We start from the raw sequence: 22,933 nt of genomic DNA, 5'->3' as shown, positions 1-22,933 counted from the left end.
TCCTTTGCAGTGTTGTCTTACAATAAAAGTAATATTACAGTATCACTTGCTGTGCACAAATAAAACATTTGACTGTGGCTGAATACCATGAGCAAAAATCAACAGGCTAAAGAACACTTACACAAGGGTTTAAAATACCACAGCAAAAACAACTAGCCTAACTAATATAAATGTCAAGCATTATTAAAGACAAGTAAACACTCAGTAATTAAAAAGAACAGATAAACAAATTAGCAATCGCACAAATAAATACTGTAAGCTCGCGCTCGATCGGCCCAAAGCCGGCTTCGACCTGCGCGGAAGGTCTTAACATGTTACTGTCCTTTTCTCGAGGCAAAGTATTTTTTTATTAAATGTAATACATTTGAATATTCTCTTGTTATTTCATCTGACTCCATAAATGAAAAGGTTTTAATGATATCTTTGGATCATTAATTGTGAGCGAATGTTTGACTATTCCTTTTAACTCTTTAATGAAAATAATGTCAAAGTCAGTTAGAATAATCAAATGTAACAGTTGTACAGGTAAATGTATCATGCCAATTTCATAATCAGTTCAAAGATAATCGATACAATAACATCAAATGATCTGGGATAAAGAGAAGATGCAACCCAACATTAAGAAATACATGAGGCTGAGAGATCTCACTCTCAGCCTCACGGGCCAATCTGAGGTACAGAAAGGGCCCCGAATACTCTACTGCATTTCATTATATAGTCAGAACCTCTTTCACTTGGAAACATGTGCTAACAAAAGAAATTTGCATTCAGAGTTGACACCTTTTGGGGGTATGTGACCCTTTGCCAGGAGATCACCTTCCATTGTATGTCAGTTATCTTTAAACTCTTAAAAACCTTATTACCTTTTGTTTTACTTATTTGGAAATGAGACATTTGTACCAGTCGCACTGAGACATTTCAAATGATACCAAACATGAAAAATACTCTGTGGTAATCATTCACATTAAACTATACACTTTCTTGGGTGTTTTACTCTCTCTCATGCTGAGACCACATGTCTCAGCATGAGAGAGGGGAGTGGGGAAGAGGGGGAGAGATGTAGATTAGGATGTTTCGGAGGTGAGACTTTGCCTCACAAATGGTGAGTTTAAATGGTAATTTCCAGAGAGGTCCTTTGTCCTCTCTCAGGGTCTGGTCGCTCTTCAACCAGACTGTCCGGCATTTTATAATTTCTCAATTCTTACAATACCACTGAACAAAATAAACAGTCCAATAAACAGTGTTTTAAGATTTTCAGGTATTCAGGCACATAAACATGTGATCAAATGTAAAATAACACTGCACTTTATAAATAAAATATACATTACAAAATATTGTTACAACAGTTACAGTATTCAGTCGAGAACAGCAAGTGAATTTTCTCTTTGTCTTTTGTTGTTTGATTAGTGTTATTATAGAGATCGCAGGAATATTAGGCTACTGTCACTTTAAGAGTGAATGCACGGATCCAATATACTGATACTGTTACACATGCGTTTACTTTCTCAATTGTTTACCTTCCCTTAAGACATAACCAACTGTGTTTACGAGGATATTTTGACATATATTTGTGTGTATTTGTCCGTTCAAGTGCAAAAAGACGCGGAAGAGAACTCAGTTTAGTATCGCGCACTATTCAGTATACGAGAGACGGCTCTCTGTGCGCACGTCCTTCTGGATGTTTGTGCAGCACAGAAAACAGTGTGCAGGTCTTCTTACGCTTGAATGGTTTAAAATAACATTAAAATGCACACAAGAGGAATCAAAGTTTTTATTCAAGGTCAAGGTCAAATTTATTTATAAAGCACATTTCCAAGCAGTCATTACTGCCACAAAGTGCTGTACAGAAATTCATACCAAACATAAAACATATTAATTAATCAAAAAGAGAAATTAAATAGGCAAAATGTCCCAATAATAATAATAATAGTTAAAACACATATAGACATTTTTACAATCAAACATCACAACGTCACAGCTCGTATTATATTAAAAGCTTTATCAAAAAGATAAGTCTTTAAAAGCGATTTAAATGACTCAATAGAGCTAACTTCCTTAATATTAAGGGGAAGAGCATTCCATAGCTTAGGTCCTGCAACGGAAAATGCTCTGTCTCCTCTGGTTCTCAGTCTAGATCTAGGACAGTCTAGAAGTCGCTGGTCATTTGACCTAAGTGCTCTGACTGAGGTGTGCATAGTCAGCAAATCCGCTAAATAAGACGGTGCTAATCCATTTAAAGATTTAAAAACAAATAATAAAATCTTAAACTGGATTCTGAAAGCAACAGGCAACCAGTGGAGGGACGACAGTACCGGAGTAATATGATCAAATCGTTTTTTCCCTGTCAACAGGCGAGCGGCTGCATTTTGTACTAATTGTAAACGGTGAATAGACGACTGATCTAAACCATAGTATAAAGAGTTACAGTAGTCCAAGCGATTTGTAATGAGGGCATGTACAACTTTTTCTAGTTGACTTTGCGGCAGGTACAGCTTCACTTTCCCCAACAGTCTAAGCTGAAAAAAGCTTGTTTTAACTACTGAACTAATTTGTTTCTCTAATTTAAAAGAACTATCAATAATGACTCCAAGATTTTTTACAGATAGGCTGTAATTGGGGAGTAATGGGCCTATAGCCCTGTTTAAACCTGAGATATCCGGCTTCCCAAAAATTATAATTTCAGTTTTTTTGTCATTCAAATGTAAAAAATTTAGTGACATCCAATCCCTTATTTCACCCAGACAGTTACTCAGTGCTTCAGTAGAATTGGTTTTAGAATTTAGAGGTAGATATATCTGGACGTCATCAGCAAAGCAGTGAAACGAAATTTTGTATTTCCTGAAGATTGATCCCAAGGGCAACATATACAATGAAAACAGGACTGGGCCCAAGATAGAACCTTGGGGCACCCCGCTATTAATTAGAGTTTTCTTAGAATAAAAAGGTCCGAAATTTACAGAAAAAGATCTGTCAGTCAAATAAGACTCAAACCAGTTCAGAGCTGTGCCTTTGATACCTGCACAGGACTCAAGTCTTGACAGTAAAATCTTATGATCGACCGTATCGAACGCAGCAGTCAAATCTAAAAGCACCAACACAGCAGAGCTACCAGAATCAGAAATTAAGAGGAGATCGTTAAATACTTTTAAAAGTGCGGTTTCCGTACTGTGACCTGATTTAAAACCTGATTGAAATTTTTCAAATATATTATTTGATTTAAGGTGCAGTAAAAGTTGCTTATAAACCACTTTTTCTAATATTTTAGACAAAAAAGGCAGCTTGGAAACTGGCCTGTAATTAGACAAGACAGAGGGGTCTAAATTGTGTTTCTTTAGAAGAGGTTGTACAATGGCCTTTTTAAAGGTTACCGGCACAGAACCTGTTAAAAGAGACATATTTATCATATTTAAAATATAAAGTCCAACAGTGTCAAATACATCTATAAAAAGCTTTGCAGGAAGGCAGTCCAGTGAACAGACAGAAAGTCTTAAGCATTGGACCGTCTTTAACAAATCTAAAAGCGATATTGGGATAAAATTTTCAAATATGCCTAAGCATAACGGTGTAACACTGGGATCTGGTGCAGTACAACATGTTAATGCCCTAATACTGGACACCTTATCAGTAAAAAATTCACAGAATCGGTCACACAAAATTGTGCTAGGAATAATGCCGATGTGTTCAGGAGGGTTAATTATCCTATTTAGTACATTAAAAAGGACTTGGGGTTTATGACAGTTGTTTAGCACAAGGTTCGACATGTACTGGGTCTTTGCCGCTTTAACAGCAGACTGGTATTTGGACAAGCAATTCCTTAAAATCTCCAGAGAAATATAGAGCTTGTCTTTCCTCCATTTCCTCTCAGCACATCTACATTCCCTTCTGAGAGCACGAGTAATGTCATTTAGCCATGGCTCTCTATTTAAATGAGCCTTCTTGCTCTTTAGCGGTGCTACTGAGTCAAGAATTTCAGTACACGTAGAGTCAAATAAAGCCACCAACTCCTCAATGTCCTTGAATGAAGAAATATCTCGAGACACTACTGGAAAGGTGTCAAATGCTGCAGCAAATAATGAAGCCGTAGATGAATTAATTATGCGCCGCTGACTCATAGGGAAGCACGACTTGCTTTGAGAGCACGGCAAAGAGACAGTAAATAAAACTGGCATATGATCAGAAATACCTGCATCTGAAATATCCTTTATGGACACATTTAAATTGTGTGACAGTACCAGATCGAGAGAATGGCCCTTGTTGTGAGTCGGGCCATTCACCGATTGAGTGAGGTTAAAAGAATCCAAAATGTTTAAAAAATCCTTGACCAAAGGCTTCGAAGCACAACAAACATGAATATTAAAATCACCAACAATTAAGAAATGATTGTAGGTTAGAGCAATGCCAGCCACAAACGCCGAAAAGTCGTTAATAAATTCCTTGTTAATTTTTGGAGGGCGATAAATGAGTGCACATGCCACTGATCCGTGTAATTTAAGTTTGAGTTCAAAAAGTTGTAGCTCAAAGCTCTTATATTGATTACATGGAGTTTTTTTACAGTTCAGGCTGGATTTAAAAATTGTCGCTAGGCCTCCACCTTTACCCGTTGTTCTAGGACAGCTAAAGAAAGAGCATGACGGAGGAAGGAGCTCTGAGAAGGGGAAAAACTCACCAGGTTGAACCCACGTCTCCGAAAGAAGCATACAGTCAAGCTCCCGGGATCGAAAAAAGTAATTTAACATAAAAGTCTTGTTAGACAATGATCTAACATTAATCAGTGCCAAATTAAGAACAGTGTCCTGTGTGTGTGGTAGTTTGGCTCGAGCCAATGAACGGAGATTCATGAGATCCACGCCGCGCTTGGCCGTTTGTGAACGCCGGGGAACAAATTCCTCCACTGGCATACGCAGCTGATCCACAGCGATGACCGCTTCAGGTTGTATCGGGAGTAGCCACCTCCTCTTGAGGTCCAAAGAAGGACAGACAGTTGGTAAGAAGAAGTCGTGTTGAAATCCCGGTCCATTTTTCCACGTGGACCGTAGATATGCTCTCGCTCTTGCAACCACACCACCTCGCTTTCTCCGCCTTCTATGGCGTTTCCTCCGCGAAGCTGTACTGGAGGTAAACTGCAAATACGCCGGCAGAGCTGGGAGTGTAGAAGGCAGTGCATCCGAGGACTGATTCCCATAACTAACATTCGTTGTCCAGACAGCATGTTGATCACGAATAGAAAAAAGAGTTTGGCGATCGTATACAAACAGAGCTGTGACATTTTGATAACTTAAACTAATAATAACACACAATAAACAAAATAAAACCGGGAGACGCTGCGCCGTGCACACTGCTGGCGCCATCATCCAATAGCATTATTCTATAACAAGTATCTGATTCGAAATACAGAATTGGAATCGAATTTCGATTCCCAACCCTAGTTGTGAGTCCTGAAAATGTACGGTTATTGAATACGGTTGTCAGTCCAGTAAATAACTGAACTGTGTGTGAACAAAACCGTATTAAGGACTCAGATCCAGGACTGACACCCGTATTCTGCTGCTGTGTGACAAGTAGCCTAATATTGTTCATTAAATTGACAAGACAAATTAAATATATATAGTTTGTGCTATACTAGCTGTTAATTTGAACTCAAATAGATCAGATTATTTTGGTCAAGTACATTAGTCCATTCATGAGTGAACTAGGCTAAGTAAATTTATGCTACAAATTAAGTTCCCTATAACTCAATGTATCTGTTGGTTGAACATAATTTCATTATAAGTTGTCATAACTTAAAAAGATTGATGCAGACTTCTTGCGCCAAATTTATTTAGCCAAAACATTTGTCATTCCAAAGCTGAAGGGGTTTCTTTGTTCTTATGAACACAAAGCAAGATATTTTGAAGAATGTTTGTAACCAAACAGTTGATGGGTCCCATTGACTTCCCAGACAGCAACATAGTGTCGGCCCAGATCCGGGCCACATCTGGTACATGATTCAACTCATACTAGATGTGGGCCGAATCCGGGCCGACACTATCTTGTTGTCTGTTCCATATGGGAATTTTTTTTCCATACTATGGACGCCTGCAATTGTGTACAATTGTGTTGATAGAAAACAAATTTGATACGTTTTAAAATGATTTGCTCTACATTGAAAAATTGAAAATTTACTCATGGAGCCACATTGAGATCCCCATATCTCTGGAAATGAACTACATTGGGCCTTAAAAATTAAGACACCAAAAGACAAGTTTGTTAAGAATTATAATCTAAATGTATATTAAGATATCTTTAATACTTCTTGAGTTACAGGCATGCAAACTTGGGGTAAAAAACACAAGTGCTTTTTCACATTTTTGAACTGTCACCGTTGGCATATAATGATCATTATAATCTTTATAATGCAAAGATTACAAAAGTATTTAACTAATAGACCTAACAATCTCTGTGTATTAATAAAATAATGATCCTGTCATCTTTCTAAAGCCATTTTTACCAAATCCAAATCTCATTTGAAAATTGTCATTTTGACCCTCTCTACAAAATAGCGAATTACTCAGTAAATATACATTCAAGACATTTAACATTTGGCTTCATTTACGTTTGTCTTGTCTCAAAAAGAAAAATTTGAGCCAGGAAAGTTTCAGAAATTTGGTTGATTTTGACAAGGAATGACCCAAAGGTGTTTATTTGTGAGAACCTTTTATACACACACTTAACTGCAGATTCTGAAATGACACTGTGTGAAACAGTACAAATATTTTGAGTGTCCCTTATTTACCTTTCCAGAAGTTGGCAACCGTATTTAATGCTAACTTATAAAGTTAAGAGTACAGACACACACACACACTCATAGGGCCCTATTTTAACGATCTGAAACGCAAGTATCAAGCGCGAAACGCAAGTAACTTTGTGGGCGGGTCTCAGGCGCTGTTGCTATTTTCCCGGCGGGATAAATGCCTCTTGCGCCTGACGCAAATCTAAAATGTGTTGGTCTGAAGTAGCTTCATTACTCAAAGGTGTGGTTTGGGCGTAACGTTAAATAAACCAATCAGAGCGACATCTCACATTCCATTTAAGAGCAGGTGTGCTTGTTCCATGGCGGGTTGCTATTATAACGGCAGATTTGCCAGACGCACGCCAGGAGCGGTTCACAGCCGAATAATGTATGGTTTTCTAAAAATGAGAACTGCTGCGTTTGTGTGTAGATGAGAGAATCAAAGTGTATGCGTGTTGTGCACATGCTACATTGATTATGGTCAAGCATACATTGATTATGGTCAAGCATGTGTGACGATCACACAAGTATTGTAATTGTACTTTAGGTATATTCAAAATTATTGGTTTCATTTTGAATATGTTATTGTGTTATTTTGGAAAAAGAAACATTCGGAAGGGTTTTATTTTAATGTAATTCCTTGTAAAAAAAAAGAGAAGTGTGCAATGCTACTCCTGACCGTTAGGGGTCGAACGATGGGTGTTAAGCTGTGCGAGTCGTGAGTTTTTCATTACTCCAGAGAGCTTGAACGTGACACACTGTCTCCTCGTTTCTCTCCTGTGTGTTACAGGTGGGTAAATGTATAAAAACACTTTAAAGTTGAATTTAACCATGCTGAAATGTGTTTAGAATATAAGTGAATTGTTTTAGAGAAGTGATGTTCGTCAGAGGTTGTTTTTGAGTTTGATTAAAGCGAGAGAGAAAAGCTCGACCGATTAGCGGCCTACTGAAAACGCACATGCAACGTTTGTGAGCGCGTCAGTTAAAAATATACATTTTTCCTTATACAAATGCACATGAAGGTATTCTATAAGCTCTAAAGGTTAATAAGTATTGTTTAATGTACTATACATGTGTTTTGAATGTCAATTGATAATGGTTAATGTGTTAAATAAGGTTTAAAGTTATATTTGAAGTATATTAATAATTCTGAGAGTGATTTGCAGCATCGTATTAACGTGATACTGGTAAAATATTGTGATTAGAAATGTTTAATCATTTAAGAGAAGTAATTGAGGTATATTACTATGGTTTTTGTATTTCTTTTTTGATGAATAGTGTGAAATATAAAAAAATACAGAGTCAGTGAACATGAATGTGAAATTGAGAAGTTTATTTTATTGCAGATTGTGAATTGACATGAACACTGAAAGTCATTATAATGTTAAGAAGACATTGAAAATGTGATATGTGAAGCATAATGTGACTCTGAGAAACAGAGATTTGTTTAATGAACATTGTGAATAAATTACTCCAGAGAGCTTGAACGTGACACACTGTCTCCTCGTTTCTCTCCTGTGTGTTACAGGAGAATAATCTGTCCCTTTCGGGTGCCGTCGCCACGGTACCCGTTACGGTACGTTCACACGGGGCGTCAGCGTCAACGCTTGACGGAAGGCGTGGCTGAAGTTTGGCACTGACGCCATGGTCATAGCAGCGTCAGCCAATGAAATTAGACAGGAACTCAACAACAAGCTTCATTGTCGTGATTGGCTGCCGCCTGGCTACTGTATTTGCATAGAGCGATCCTGATTGGCTGACGCTTCCGTCTGCGGCGCTTCACTGGCGTTGCTCGTGGCAGAAGTTGAAAAATTCTCAACTTCTGCCGCGAGCAACGCCAGTGAAGCGCCGCTGACGGATCCACAATTCTTTTCGGCAACGCTTGACGTCACCCATTCAAAGTCAATGGGAAGCGTTGACGCTGACGCCCCGTGTGAACGTACCGTTACACATGCGCCCTTAAAATAGCATATGAATAACATGCGCAACGCGCCACTGACTTTAGACTAGGTTTCTCCTGGTCTGTGGAGGAATTGTTTTCTAAACCTGCAAAATAGCACCAGGGAACGTTTGCGCCAGAACACGCCTCCTCTTTGCGCTGAACCGCCCCGGGGAGCGCAAATGCATTTACCGACGTGCGTCTGTGGAGGGAAAAGTCGGGTGCAAAATAGGAATGATACATGCGTCGCTGTACAAAGTCAATTGCGCTGGGTGCAAGATAGGGCCCCTAGTCCACAGTATGATCACTCATGTTTTCACCCAGTAAGATTTTCCACACGTGGATCCGGTACATGGAGGGCAGCGGAAACCTCTGACTGAACGTGCTCAACTTCTCCACATCTGGAAACACACACACACACACACACACACACACACACACACACACACACACACAAACCAAAGATGATGCTTATGATAAGAGTTATCATTATTATTGTGTTGCAAGAAATTATTATGTATTATTGTGTTTAAAAAGACACAATCAGTTTTGCATGGTTATGTAGAATCAAATCACAAAAATCAATACAACAATAATGATAATTATTTTTTATAAAGTCAAAAGGGGCAAAACAATAAAAATCTGTTATGTGTTTTTTTAGATAAACAAAAAATAATAATAACAAAAACTTTAAAAATCTGTTCTGTATGGTTACTGAACTCTTAAACCAACATTAAAAATGAATACAAAATAAAATAATAATAATAATACAACTGTAATTATTATATTGTCAAAAAGAAAAATAAGTAGTAAAATTATGTTGTGCATGGTCTCTGTACAGTTAATCCAACATTAAAAATAATGTGTCAACAGTATTACGTGGTTATTGAACACTTAGACCAACATTAAAAATAATAATACAAATTTATATAATAATAATATTAATTATTACTAATATTATTATTATTACTTTTTATAGTGTCAAATAGTAAAAAATCAATAAAAACACTATGTTCTGCAAGGTTATTGAACACTTAAACCAACATAAAAAAATATAAATAAATAATAAAGTAATAAATAATAACTGTTATTATTACAGTCAAAATAACAAAACAAAAAAATCTGTTCTGCATGTCTATTGAACTCTTAAACCACAATTAAAAATGCATGAACATTAATAATTGAAAGAATTAAAAATAATAATAACTGTTATTATTATTAAAACAACAGAAAATGGTTCTGCATGGTTATTGAACACTTACACCAACATTTTAAATAATAATAAATAATATAATAATAATAATTATTACTTTTTAGTGTCAAAAAGTAAAAAATCTATAAAAAGTAATGTATGTTATGCATGATTATTGAACACTTAAACCAACATAAAAAGATAAATAAATAATAAAACAATAATAATAACTTATTATTACAGTCAAAATAACAGAAAAAAATATGTTTTGCATGTTTATTGAACTCTTAAACCACAATTAAAAATGCATGAAAAATTAATCCTAAAAATACCAATAACTGTTATTACTAGTGTTAAAAAGTAAAACAAAAAAAGTTAAACTGTTCTGCATGGTCTTTAAACACAAAAAAATCATACGAATTCTTATTATTATTATTATTATTGATAACTGTTATTAATTTAACAAACAAACAGACAAATGTCTTAAACCAGAGACAGCATCGGTCAGTCTGTGAATCTCACCCAGTGGATTGTCCTTCAGCACGATCTCCAGGGATTTCTTCTCCTCCACTCCTCTGAATCCCACTTTCTCATAATACGCCGAGCGGAAGTTCCTCTGAGGATCTTCAGCCATGATCAAGCTGGATCACAACAACATCATGATGATGATGATGACACTTTATTAATCATAATGAGACTATGGGAACTCTATAGTATTAGATCACATCAGTGTCACAGTTGCTATAAAACAACAAAGGCATTAAATTACTTTGATACAGTACCATGGTATTACCATCACGGCACCTAAGAAGTACTTTACCTTTCCTTCCTTTAAAGAAGATCACGGCTCATGTAAAGTTAGTTTAACGTTTGACATTCGGTTTCACACCCATTAAACTATCTGTGTAAAAACCAACTCAGATGTACAGTATAAACACATGTCCTTCACAGCACAAGCCTTATCTCAAGAAATAAAACATATTAATTAGCCCTATAAATCAATTAAATAATTTAACCATATGACATTATGATATCAAACTAATAGTAAAATGTAGAATTTTTTAAATATCCTTTTTTTTTAAAAAAAAAAGGCTCTGTTTTTGGAATTCAAACAATTAAAACAAGCTTTAAAAAAGATTACCAGTATAATATCTGAAAAACAAACCTTGTGCATTATAGGGAATAATATTTGGAATACTTTACAGCTGGATACCTTTAGGTCAAACGGTGTTGTAGTTTAACGGATTTACAGTATTGCGCACATTTAATTTGAAAAATTATTATAAAACATATGAAATGCTAATTCCCAAAACGGAGCCTTGTGCAATAAAAGGGATATTTTAGTATTTTCTACATTTTACTATTAGTTTGATATCCTAATGCCATATGATCAAAATGTTTAATTAGAATTATAGGGCTAATTAATATGTTCTTGAGATAAGGCTTGTGCTGCATTTGTTTATGCATGTCTGAGGTGGTTTGAGCTGAAAACATGAAATGCACAGATAGTTTAATTGGTGTGAAACCGAACGTCTAGCGAATGTCAAACGTTAAACTAGCTTTACCACAGTGGCTCAGAGAAAGGTAAAGATAGTAATACTCATAGTCCCCTCGCTGTCAATATGATACAAATAAATGTAGCATACTTTATAATTAAGTTTTTTTAAATATTCTTTGTGTGTGTGTGTGTGTGTGTGTGTGTGTGTGTGTGTGATGGGTAGGTTTAGTGTAATAGGAGAGAATATAATTTTTTTCCAGAATAAAAATCATTACGTCTATGGAATGTCTCAATTTAGATAAACATAAAAAGACAAATAGAAAATCGTTCTTGACTGAATAACTTTTGTAACTATATTGTGTATATTTGTATATTTATGTATATTTTATTTATAAACTGCAGTGTTATTTTACATTAGATCAAAAATCAAAGTCCAAACTGAAAATTCAAACCTGAAAATTAAGTAAGGAAGATTGGATAGACAAGACCAGACAGAGTTTGTTTCAATGATCTTCTTTATTGATACTCACTTTACCTACAAACATGAAAACTTTTGGGGTGATATGTGGTATCAAACCAGCATTTGTGTCCAGTTGATTGAATATCAAGAACAGCTGATAACATAAATAATGAACAATACTGATCTCATTACCATGAGACATCATATTTCCTATGTAATTATTTTTTACTCTTTTATTCTGCATGCAGAGACATATTAATAAACATATTAACATATGTGCACAGCAAGTGATACAGTAATATTACTTTTATTGGAATACATGTATAGACACACTGCAACGAATAACAAAACCTCAAATGTCTATACTGAGAATGTTCTCTAACTGACTGAATATTTAGTGGTCAAAACAATTAAAATAGTTTGAACTCACCGACCCACCACCAGCATTATTACTAATATTTTTTAAACATATTTTCTCTCTCTCTTCCTTAACACGTTCTTTACCTCTGAAAATGCTCTAAAATGTCTAAATTATGTATCATACTCTATATAAACTGGTCATTTTTTATTTATTTTTTCTTCTAAAAGATTTTCTAAAAGACAAGATTTGTGAAATTTGAGTTCAGAGAATCATTTCGCCCCATAGTCACCCAGTCGAGCAGATAAATCATACAATTTAAATATAACTATCATACTGAATATTAAATAAACATGATTAAAGATAAAAATTGCATCATACTTGTCTTTTTTCACATTAGGCTGAGAGGAAAGTTTTTTCCTCCCTCTCTTTCTCTCTCTCTCTCTCTCTCTCTCTCTCTCTCTTATTTAGTCTGATGGATCTGATTTCCAGGGTACAATGCAAAAATAATGTTATTTAGATGATTGTTTCACTCTGAATGACAGTATTCATGTGATAATCCATGAACTCTGCAGAGAAAAGGGAATAAAATCTTTCACTGAGACATAAATACATTTCAAACACAATCAAACATGAAACATTGGTAACACTTTACATTATGGTTCATTAGTTAACATTAGTTAATGTATGAATCAGCATGAACTTACAATGAGCAACACATTTGTTACAGTATTTATTAATCTTTGTTTATGTTAGTTAATAAAAATACAGCTAAAAATCACTCTGCCCAAGTAGCTAGCAGTGCTTCGCCTTCTGAGAAAATAGTTCCCAGTATGTGTACGGTTAGAAGATGGCTGTGTCTCATGTGACCTTGTTATTCGTACAACGCTGAGACTATACAAATCACAACATGTAAATAGGAAAATGTTGGCGTTATTTTGTCACTTATTGGGAGCAGTATGCTAGCTGGAGCTGTTTACCTCCAGTCTTTGTGCTAAGCTATGCTAGCGGTGGGTGCGTCAGACAGTTACGGCTCGGAGATGAGAAGGGTATGTATGGACTTATCTAACTCTGGGGGATACGGTGAATAAGCTAAAGTCCCAAAAAGTCAGCGTGTTCCTATATGAACCCTATATTGTAAAGTGTTACTGAAACATTTAATAGTCTGAAATATGAAGCATGCTTTACTTACAGTCTCTGATACTTCAGTACGTATATCTGATGTTGAAGGCAACAGGTCCTCTGATGTTAAAGCCGAGGTAGAAAGACACCTGGCCTTGTCTGTACACACTGGCTGGTTTATGAGGAGTGACTTGAATCTGTTTCCCATCTCTAATAGCGAACACTTCCTGATTATTCTTGACCTCGCCGCTGATCCGCTGGAGACAATTAACTTCACAGTCTAAGAGGAGCTCCAACGAGTCAGGAAAATCATTCGGCTGTAGTTCTGAGCTGTGAACCAGTTTCTGCAAACCATTCCCATCCCCAAAGAAGAACAAAGGCACCAGGTAGCGACCGCGAAGGTATTTCTGATACTTCTTCTCATATGATTCACGCATATATAGGACACAGTTTTGCAGGTCTGGAGGGTTTGGGATTCTTGGCTGCGCTTCATCAAACCAAAAGAGCAAAAGAATCAAGAGGTAAAACTCTGGGCTTCTGCATTTCTCTTTGCTCACCCAAAGTTTGTGTAATCTGGCCTGGAGCTCTTCTGTCTCTTCAGACTGCTCATCAAACACACTCAGGAGGATGTTGGAAGAAACGTAGAGAATGTTCTGGGTTTCATCATCAGATTGTGGGTTTTGAAATGCACTCTGATTTCGTTGAAGCACACTGATATCAGATTCGGGGAAATGAAGTAGTCCTCCAAAAGACTTCATTCTTTTCTCATTCAGGGTGGCTTCATCAGTCTGCTCTTCATGTGCAAAATATCGCTTATAGCACTCTTCAGTGTCATTATGAAGGTAGTCCGGGTCACTTTTCTTGATCCTTAGTCTTGAGAATGCCAGGTACCATTCAAAGAAATTATATTTATTCTCAACGTCACCTTTGTGATCACTGATGAACTTACTGTATTTTTGTTCCAGAGGGTTTTTTGCACTTAAATCATACATGATCTTGCAAACCTGGAGACATCCAAAGTAGCCCCTGTTATTGAAACTGGTGTTGTCTTCTGACTCGCCCTCAGCTGCTTTTTCTTCATCTTTAAACGCTGTAACGGCAGACTCTGCAATGCCCAAAACCACATCTGTGTTTGTGCGTGTTGGTTCTTTCAGAATGGTCCGCAGGTTGTTTTTGTGAACCTGCCCCAGTGTATCCATAATATACGATTTTTTGGGAGCTCTGGCAATGGCTTCTTTTGCCCATCTTTCTGCCTCTTCAAATTTGTTTCCTTTTTTTACCAAAATGTAATACAAACGTGCAAGTGCTTGAGGATAAAAAGGGTCATTGGTAAACAAATCTGAACCCAGCTTCAACAAACAAATGCATTCCTCGTGATTCCTCGTGAGGTCAAGAATCAGTTTGGAAAACTTGTATTTTTCTGTGTCGACCCTTGTGATTAACATTCTCTTGCAAATTCGCATGTAATCACTCTCCTTTCCTTTTACCATGTTGTGCAAGAAGTCAGAAGCGATGTTGAATCTTGTCAGTTTGTTCTGAGTGAGCATTTTCACACATGCATCAGCAATCATTGGATGTGCCATGCGTATGTAGTCGGTGTTTGGGTTTCCTTCTGAGAATGTGACTATGAGATCAATGAAAGGCTCCAATTTTGCTTCCAATGGACCGTTTTCCTCGTCGGAGGGACGGCCTGTTTGTGCAATGAATTCCTCGCACAAAAGCTTCGACAAGTGTGAGCCTGGGACGTATGAATTTATCAAAGCTAAAAAACTGAGAAGTCTTGTGCTTTTGGACTTTGGATATTTTTTAACATGTTGGACCATTTCTGCTGTGATCAGTTTCTCTGCATCCTCTTTCCTGAAACCTCCCTGCATTATGTTGAAGGCATGGAAGTTCTCTGACATTGTCTTGTATTTCTCATTCAGCTCCAGTTTCTTTTGATCAAACCTCTCTTTCTCGTTTGGAGAGAGCGTCATTGTAATTTCCACACTGCCTGTTCCTGGACCAGTTATAGTTGTGCAGTTTAAAATGATCACAGCTGGAGTGTGTGTACTGATGTCCCTCGTACGTATTTCGTCGGTCAGGTTTTTCCAGAGAGAATTCTTGATTGGCTGATCATTGTTTGAGTTTTCCTTGGTGTCCAGCAACAGGAGCACGGTTTTCGGATCATGTCTTGCATGTTGTTCATTAGACAGGAGAAAAAGGTCCACCACTTGTTTCGGCAGCTTTTTATCGTCTAAATCAGAGTCGATCACTTTGGCACATCTGAGGTGTTTGTGAAAATGCCAGAGCGCCTGCATGGCGAGGGTTGACCCTCCACTGCCAGGCTGGTATTGTAAAGAAACTTCAGTGATCAGACATCTTTTCCTTTTTTCTTTCTCAATTAACTGAATTAAATCTTTAAAGCAATCCCTTTCTACAAACGGCGAGTTCTCTGATGTGCTAAAATTCAGCCACTGTGGAGGAGCTCCTTTAAGGAAATCAGTCTCGTGCTTCACAGAGTCAATCGCCGAGTCTCCAGTCTCGAACATATCAGACCACACCACGTCGAGGCATGAGAGTGAATCTCTAAGGTTAGTTGGGATTGCGGTTGCATCACTGTTTTCGGAGCTGGGTTCAGATGAAGGAATGGTGTACATTATCAGTTTTATTTTTCCTTTTTCTGTCCAGTTAGAATGGGGATATTTATGTGAGGAGTGTTTCAAAATGGTTAATAAGTTAAGAGAATCCCTGTGAGTCTTTATTCCCGTGCCACGGAGAAGGAGATCAAGATATCTATAGAAGAATGGGATAATTTCAGAATATACAAATAATCGCTGAGGGAGAACGAAAGAACCAGAAATAGAGGCAAAAATCACTTTGACATGGTCTTAGATCTATCTCTATCCATTTTTTGTTGTTGCTGTTTATGTTTTATGTATTAATAACAGCCTGGACTAGTAAACTCTCAAGTGTCTGCTTTCTAAGGATACAATGGTTGTACAGTCAGAATGATTTATGAGCAGAAACCTTTTTATTTTTATGTCATTTATGCACACCTTTTCAAAACTGAAATGGGATTTAATCTAATTTTTTTCTTTTTTATTATAAGCTCAGACTGTCTCCTGCCTCCGTGCAATATTCCCTGACCAGCTTTCAAAGCAAACCTACACCCTTCCAAGTATGTGCTTCACAACATGAATAACAATAAAATAACACAATTATAGCTATAATGACAAAAACATTTAAAAATTACATTTATTTAAAACTTAAAAATATATTAGCCTACCTATTAATACTATTTGAAACACTAGGCTAGTTAAATAATAAATGTACTTGTATTACACAGTGAAATTCATGAACTGTCTTACCGTTCTGCTAACAGTCAGATGTTGTGCCTGTTTTCAATAACAGCACACCTTTTATTTGCCAAGAAATGGGTGTAAAATCCTTTGTGTCATACATTTTTGTCTTCCGTCCACAGTCTATGCACAATACACAAAAATGCAGGTGTAACATTCAGGCTGCATTTTTGTGTCTTGGGAAACAGAAGATCTGTTGTCTGTTCAGATGTATCACTATGAAAAGTATTTACAGGAAAAAGGTTGGGGAGGGTTTTCCATGAAGCAATGTTCACAAAAATGTATTTCATTTCTCTGAAAATGAAAGTTTAGGACACAATACTGCACTGAGTGTGGCAGAACTGGTTATTATGTTCCCGTTTGTCATTTGTTTCTATGGTTATTCATTATGGCTAATTGACCGTTCGCAAAGACCCGCCCCCTTTAGTTACTGTTGCTATGTCCGACAATCCACGCCACTCTCTCTCACACACACACACACACACACACACACACACACACACACACACACCATGTTTTCACACAGTGAAAAATACATCGCGGAGGAGAGAGGACACTGACAACACACCGAGACAGGACAGACCAGGGTACTTTTGATATGAAACAAAGTCTCAACTTTCAAATTTTGTCATTTTTTTTAACAATAAATTCGGTTTTGTGTCTCTTTAATGTGTCTGACCGATTGATCAGTTAAAGCTGCTCGTGAACCGATCATATCTTCCTTCTAGTTCATTTATAGCATCAAATAAACATGAATGAACATCAGAAGGAGTGTAGTTTTAACCGCGGAAAGACGTCAGTACACTCTGTTATGTTTGGGTAAGGATCACACTGACACAGGGAGTAGCGTCAACTTATCATCACTTTTACTACCATATCACTGTCTTTTCAGACCCAAGTAAATGAACGCATACATTCGTCAGGCATAACAGAATGATCCAGCACAATCGAACTCTATGCATTACTGAACACTAACTCAATGCATTATTAAACCCCATTGAGAGAACACAACATTTCCCCCCCTCCTACGGGTTTTCAAACATGAAATGTTGACACAAAGTCCTGTAAGTGCCCCGGACGGGAACGAGTGCGAACAGGCCGCGGTGAAAGACGAGGGTGAGGCTGGGCAGCCTGTGATGGGCAAGCACACATCTCAGCTGGCAGGTTGATAGGGATGTCTGGAGCCTGTGCAGGAGCTATCTGAGGTGTTGGCTGAATCGCTGTGTTGTTCTGCCAAGCTGAGGGTGTGGCTTGAGATGTGACGCCTGTTGTATGTGCCGGGGCCGGTACTTTACGGAGACGGCTTGCATGCCACCGCGTGCCGTCACTGAGCAAGAAGGTGGCTGGGCCCAGCTGATGACTAACTTGAAGAGGGGAAGACCAATACGAAGCGAGTTTGTGGTCTCTGTGGGGCCTGCGAACCCTGACCCAATCTGCGGCCTGTATGTCAGGGACCTTTGCGTGTGCTGAGAGATCGAATTTCTGCTTCATCCACCTCTGCTGGCGTTCAACAGAGGCCTTGACCCTTGGTAGTGGTCCCTGAGGCAGTGCTGGGCTGAGCCTGTCAAGGGGAAGGTGGAGTTCACGGCCAAGCATGAGGAAAGCTGGAGAGACCTCCGTTGTAGAGTGTTGGGTGGCCCTGTAGTGCAGCAGTGTGTGACGGATGGCCTGAGAGAAGGTCCATCCCTGGTACAGGTGTGCTCTGAGACTGTTTTTCAGTGACTGGTGGAAGCGTTCGACGCCCCCGTTAGCTTGGGGATGATAGTATGCCGTGCGGATGTGGCGAATACCCTTGTTTTTGAGGTATGAGGTGAACTCAGCTGAGATCAGCTGCGGGCCATTGTCAGTAGTGATAGTATTTGGGAGGCCCCAGCGGGAGAACAGAGAGTCCAGAAAGTTGATTATGACCAGAGAGGTCACAGAGCCGGTGGCAATGAGTTCGGGCCATTTCGAGTGCAGGTCATAGGCAACCACTAGGAAGCGTTGGTGATGGGGAACTCCCTGTATCTCACCACATATGTCCAGCTGCAGATGATCCCAGGGCTGTGATGGCCAAGCAAGAGGTTGTAAGGGTGGGGGGGCCTGGTGACCCGTCTTACCGCTCAAGAGACAGGCGGCACAGTCTTTCACCAAGGCCTCAATGTCTTTATCTATCCCTGGCCACCAAACCCGGTCTCTGCAGCGCTGTTTCAACTTCACAATACCCAGGTGGCCCTCATGAGACATTGCCAAGACACGTGCACGTAGGGTGCTGGGGATGACTGTGCAGAGGCCGCGTGCCACACAGGTGTCGTTCCAGCAGGACAGCTCCTGCTTTATTCTGGAAAATGCTGCCAGCCCCTCCGATATCTCCTGAGGCCAGCCATTCAGAATATAGACACGGAGCTGAGAAAGAATTGGGTCCTGTTCAGATGCGTCCTTCAGTTCTTGTAATGATACGACGGCCTGGAGGGGTGTGTGTAACATCTGGACAATGTCCCGTTCCACCTGGTCCGTGTCGGTGTGTGTGTGTATGGCAGGGTGGGGTGGAGTAGCGCGGGACAGTAGGTCAGCCACAACGTTGTCCCTGCCAGGGGTGAACTTCAGGTCAAAGTTATACTGGCGAAGACGGTCGGACCAGCGGTGTAGCCGCAGTGGTCTGTGGCCTGTCCCAGACGTAGAAAGCAGTGCAGTCAGGGCCTGGTGATCTGTCCTCAGGGTGAAGGAGCGGCCATAGAGATACAAGTGCCACCTCTCGCAGGCCCAGATGCAGGCTAATGCTTCACGTTCCCCCACCGAGTACCGCTGCTCCGTCTGATTGAGGGCCCGCGACGCAAAGGCGATGGGCTTTTCCACGCCCCGCTGAGTCTGTGACAATACTGCTCCTATGGCTGTTGCCGACGCATCGCAGGTCACCAAGGTGGGGCTAGAGATATCGAAATGAGCCAACACTGGAGCTGTGGTTAGCTGCACCTTGAGTGCCCGCACTGCCTCAGAGCATGCCTGTGACCATATCCAAGGCTCATCCTTACGCAGCAGACGCCGTAATGGGGCAGTGGTAGCAGAATAATGTGGGAGGAACTTCAAATGGTAGCCCGTCATGCCCAAGAAGGAGGCGACCTGTGCAGCCGAGCTGGGTTCAGGAATTGCCAGTATAGCGTCTACATTTGACTGAAGTGGTGTGATGCCATCCGCCGACAGTCGGAAACCCACATACTCAATGGTCGGTGCAGAGAAAACACATTTTTCAGCATTGACGGTTAGTTTGTGTTCAGCTAGGGCTGCAAAAACTCTGCTGAGGCGTTCATCATGACTCGCAGGGGAAGGCCCATGGATAACCACATCATCCAGGTAAATGGCCACCCCCGGTATACCAGCCAACACCGACACCATGGTTTTTTGAAAGCAGCTGGGGGCGGAGCTAAGCCCAAACGGCATGCGTGTATAACGAAACACACCTGCATGGGTCACAAAGGCTGTGAGGTTTCTGCTGCTGGGGTGGAGCGGCACTTGTAGGTAGCCCTGTCTGAGATCTAGTTTAGAGAACACAGTTGAGCCATGGAACTGAGCAGTGAGCTCTTCAGAGGTAGGCAGTGGGAACCTGTCCGGGATCACTGCCTTATTCACTGCTCGCAGGTCGACACACACCCGTAGGGCCCCTGATTTCTTCTGAGCTACCACCAGGTTTGAAACCCAGGGCGACGCATCCACTGGTTCGATAATACCAGCGTCCAGCAGCTGCTTAAGTTCAGCTGAGACACCATCACGGAAAGCCAGAGGAATGCGGCGAAGTGGTTGAATGACTGGTTTAACGGCGGGGTTCAGGAGAGGTTGGTGGGCAAAAGCAGTGAGGCAACCCAAGCCTTCAAACAGGGACGGCCATTTTTGCTGCCAAGGCGTGGAGACTGTCAAGATCGCAGCTCCCTTTGTGTCCACTAGGGAGAATCCCAGAGCCGAGAACAAATCCAGACCCATCAGATTGGCCCCGCGACGGGCAACATGGAAGGTAAAGCCGGGTACCAATTTGTTGCCATACCCAACAGTTACTTGCAGGGAACCCACTAGGTCAATCTTTGAGTCGCCATAGCCACAGAGTGAAGCAGAGGGTGGCGGAAGTGGCAGCGACCTGAAAAAAAATCTGTATGTGTGCATGTTCAAGAGAGACACACTGGCACCTGTGTCCAAAAGCAGTGGGATGCACACATCATTTAGGCGCACTGAGCATGCTTTAAATGAGACTGGTCCACAGTAGACATTGTGAATTATAGTGGGTGACTCAGCTGGAGCCGAGCGACAGACTGAAGCAAAATGGTTGCGTTTGCCACAGTTGCGACATGTTTGGCCACGGGCTGGGCAGTTCTGTGCTCTAGACGGATGAGATGAAGATCCACAGTTATCACAGGGCCGTGACGCTAGTGTTTGTGGGCGTGGCCGAGACCGCTGCGGGCGTCTCAGTAGCATAACTGCAGAGGAGTCTGCTGCCGCCAATGTGTCGTTCTGGCCGGGCTGTAATATTGATGGGGGCACGGGGAGGGGGCTGGGTAATCCGTGATTGTTTGCTGTTTAGTCAGCGCCGACGCACATGCAGCTGCACTCTCTATTTGTAATGCAATCGTGATTGCTCGGGACAGTGATAAATCATCCGGTTCTAATAGCAGAGTTTCACGTACTTTCGCGTTGTTGGTTTGTTCAATTAACTGGTCGCGAATCATTTCGTCCTGCAACGCACCGAACTTGCATGTGCTGGCCAATCCACGCAAGTTGGCGACGTACTGTTGCACTGACTCACCAGGCAGCTGTTGTCTTTGGCGGAACAGAAACCGGCGCAAGAGCGCACTCTGTGGGGCCGCAAAGTGCGCGGTCAGTAGTTCCACGGCTGTGTCATAATCGCTTGTGGCACCTGACTCAAGTGTTCCCAGCACACGCTGACCCTCGGCTCCCAAGCAATGCAGTAACAGCGCCTTTTTGCGGGCTGTGCTCACGTCAGTCAGCCCCACTGCCAAGATGAAAGTCTCGAAGGACTGTAACCAGCGAGTCCAGGAAATCGGAGGCTCACCAGGTAGAGCGAGGAAAGGAGCCAGGAGGTGGTAGAGCGATATCAGCCATCCTCGTCGCCAATGTTATGTTTGGGTAAGGATCACACTGACACAGGGAGTAGCGTCAACTTATCATCACTTTTACTACCATTTCACTGTCTTTTCAGACCCAAGTAAATGAACGCATACATTCGTCAGGCATAACAGAATGATCCAGCACAATCGAACTCTATGCATTCCTGAACACTAACTCAATGCATTATTAAACCCCATTGAGAGAACACAACACACTCCGCTTTTCAAATTCGAATCCACTGACATTAATCTACTAACAGTTAACTCTCCTGACTGCTTTGTCGGACAAAAATGGCGGATTCGGCGGATGGCGGATTATGATTGGTCAGATCGCCTGTCAATCAAACTCCCTGTGAAGGGTCAGTTAGCTTTTGTACTTGAGTTCGTTATCACTTGTAGCCTGTATCTTTCCTTATGTTCATTCAGTTCATTGTCCAGTATTGTTTGTGCTTAGTATGCTTCGTTGAGTTTTGGTGTATTGGATTATCTGAGTTTTCTTGTTAAAGGGATACTTCAGGATTTAGCATTATAAGCTTTGCATTAGTAGAAAACCTGTAGTATTTTCGAATTACCGTGCTTTCTACCCTCATATCCCCCTGAGATGAGAGATTTATGTATTTTTTGTCTGGAAAAAATCCTCAGATGATGCAAAAATCGTCATTTTGCGTCATCGGAGGATTTTTTGTCCAGAGGCTAAAGACTACAGCCAGTAGGAGGAGCTCGTTCCGCATGTTCTCAACCCGCCCATAGAGGGATCTCACTCACAGAATGTACACAGTGTCAGACGTCTTTCTTTGGAAGCTAAGCTAACAGGCTCTTGTTCTGTGGAGAAAACTGAGTAGCCTAGTAGGAGAAAGCTGAGTAGCAGGGGTTACCGTCCTCTTTTTCCCGGACATGTCCGCCGTTGAGATCGTCCAAAATGTCCGGAATTCGGCTTTTGCTTTCTGCAGTCGCCATTCATTGTTTACATGCACACATTTTGTTTCAATCTAACTGAATTCATTCCGATTGGTGAATCTGAATGTAGTGTTTACATGAACGCTAAACAAGTGATCGGTTGATGTGCGTTTTAACATTGCTAAGAAAATTCCCGCTCCTCCGTGAGAGATACGAGATCGGTGCGTCTCAGTAATCACGCCACTGGCCGCGCGCCATTCTCCCGCG

General features: G+C 40.4%; 1 protein-coding gene across 2 annotated transcripts; it reads right to left on the bottom strand.

Annotated features, from left to right (window-relative positions):
- Window positions 1-12,449: 12,449 nt before the first annotated feature.
- LOC309482001 (sterile alpha motif domain-containing protein 9-like) lies at window positions 12,450-16,679 on the bottom strand. 2 transcript variants are annotated; one of them, XM_082147162.1, is made up of 2 exons: window positions 13,405-16,679; window positions 12,450-12,785 (listed from the first exon to the last, which is right to left on the bottom strand). In XM_082147162.1, exon 1 carries the CDS (start codon window positions 15,975-15,977, stop codon window positions 13,422-13,424), a length of 2,556 nt encoding a protein of 851 aa, XP_082003288.1. In that variant the 5' UTR covers window positions 15,978-16,679; the 3' UTR covers window positions 12,450-12,785; window positions 13,405-13,421. The 2 variants fall into 2 exon arrangements, with proteins under 2 accessions (XP_082003288.1, XP_082003289.1); XM_082147163.1 differs by having other exon boundaries at window positions 13,409-16,679.
- Between the last annotated feature and the right edge of the window lie 6,254 nt (window positions 16,680-22,933).

This window comes from Leuciscus leuciscus, assembly GCF_965113295.1.
Source record: "Leuciscus leuciscus genome assembly, chromosome: 19".
Classification (NCBI taxonomy): Eukaryota; Metazoa; Chordata; class Actinopteri; order Cypriniformes; family Leuciscidae; genus Leuciscus; species Leuciscus leuciscus.
The sequence above is the reverse complement of the archived record's forward strand: the minus strand, read 5'-3'. Positions and strand labels throughout refer to the sequence as shown.

Excerpts from the sequence above, each read along its gene's own strand:
- LOC309482001 (XM_082147162.1), bottom strand. The coding sequence starts at position 15,977 with ATGTACACCATTCCTTCATCTGAACCCAGCTCCGAAAACAGTGATGCA.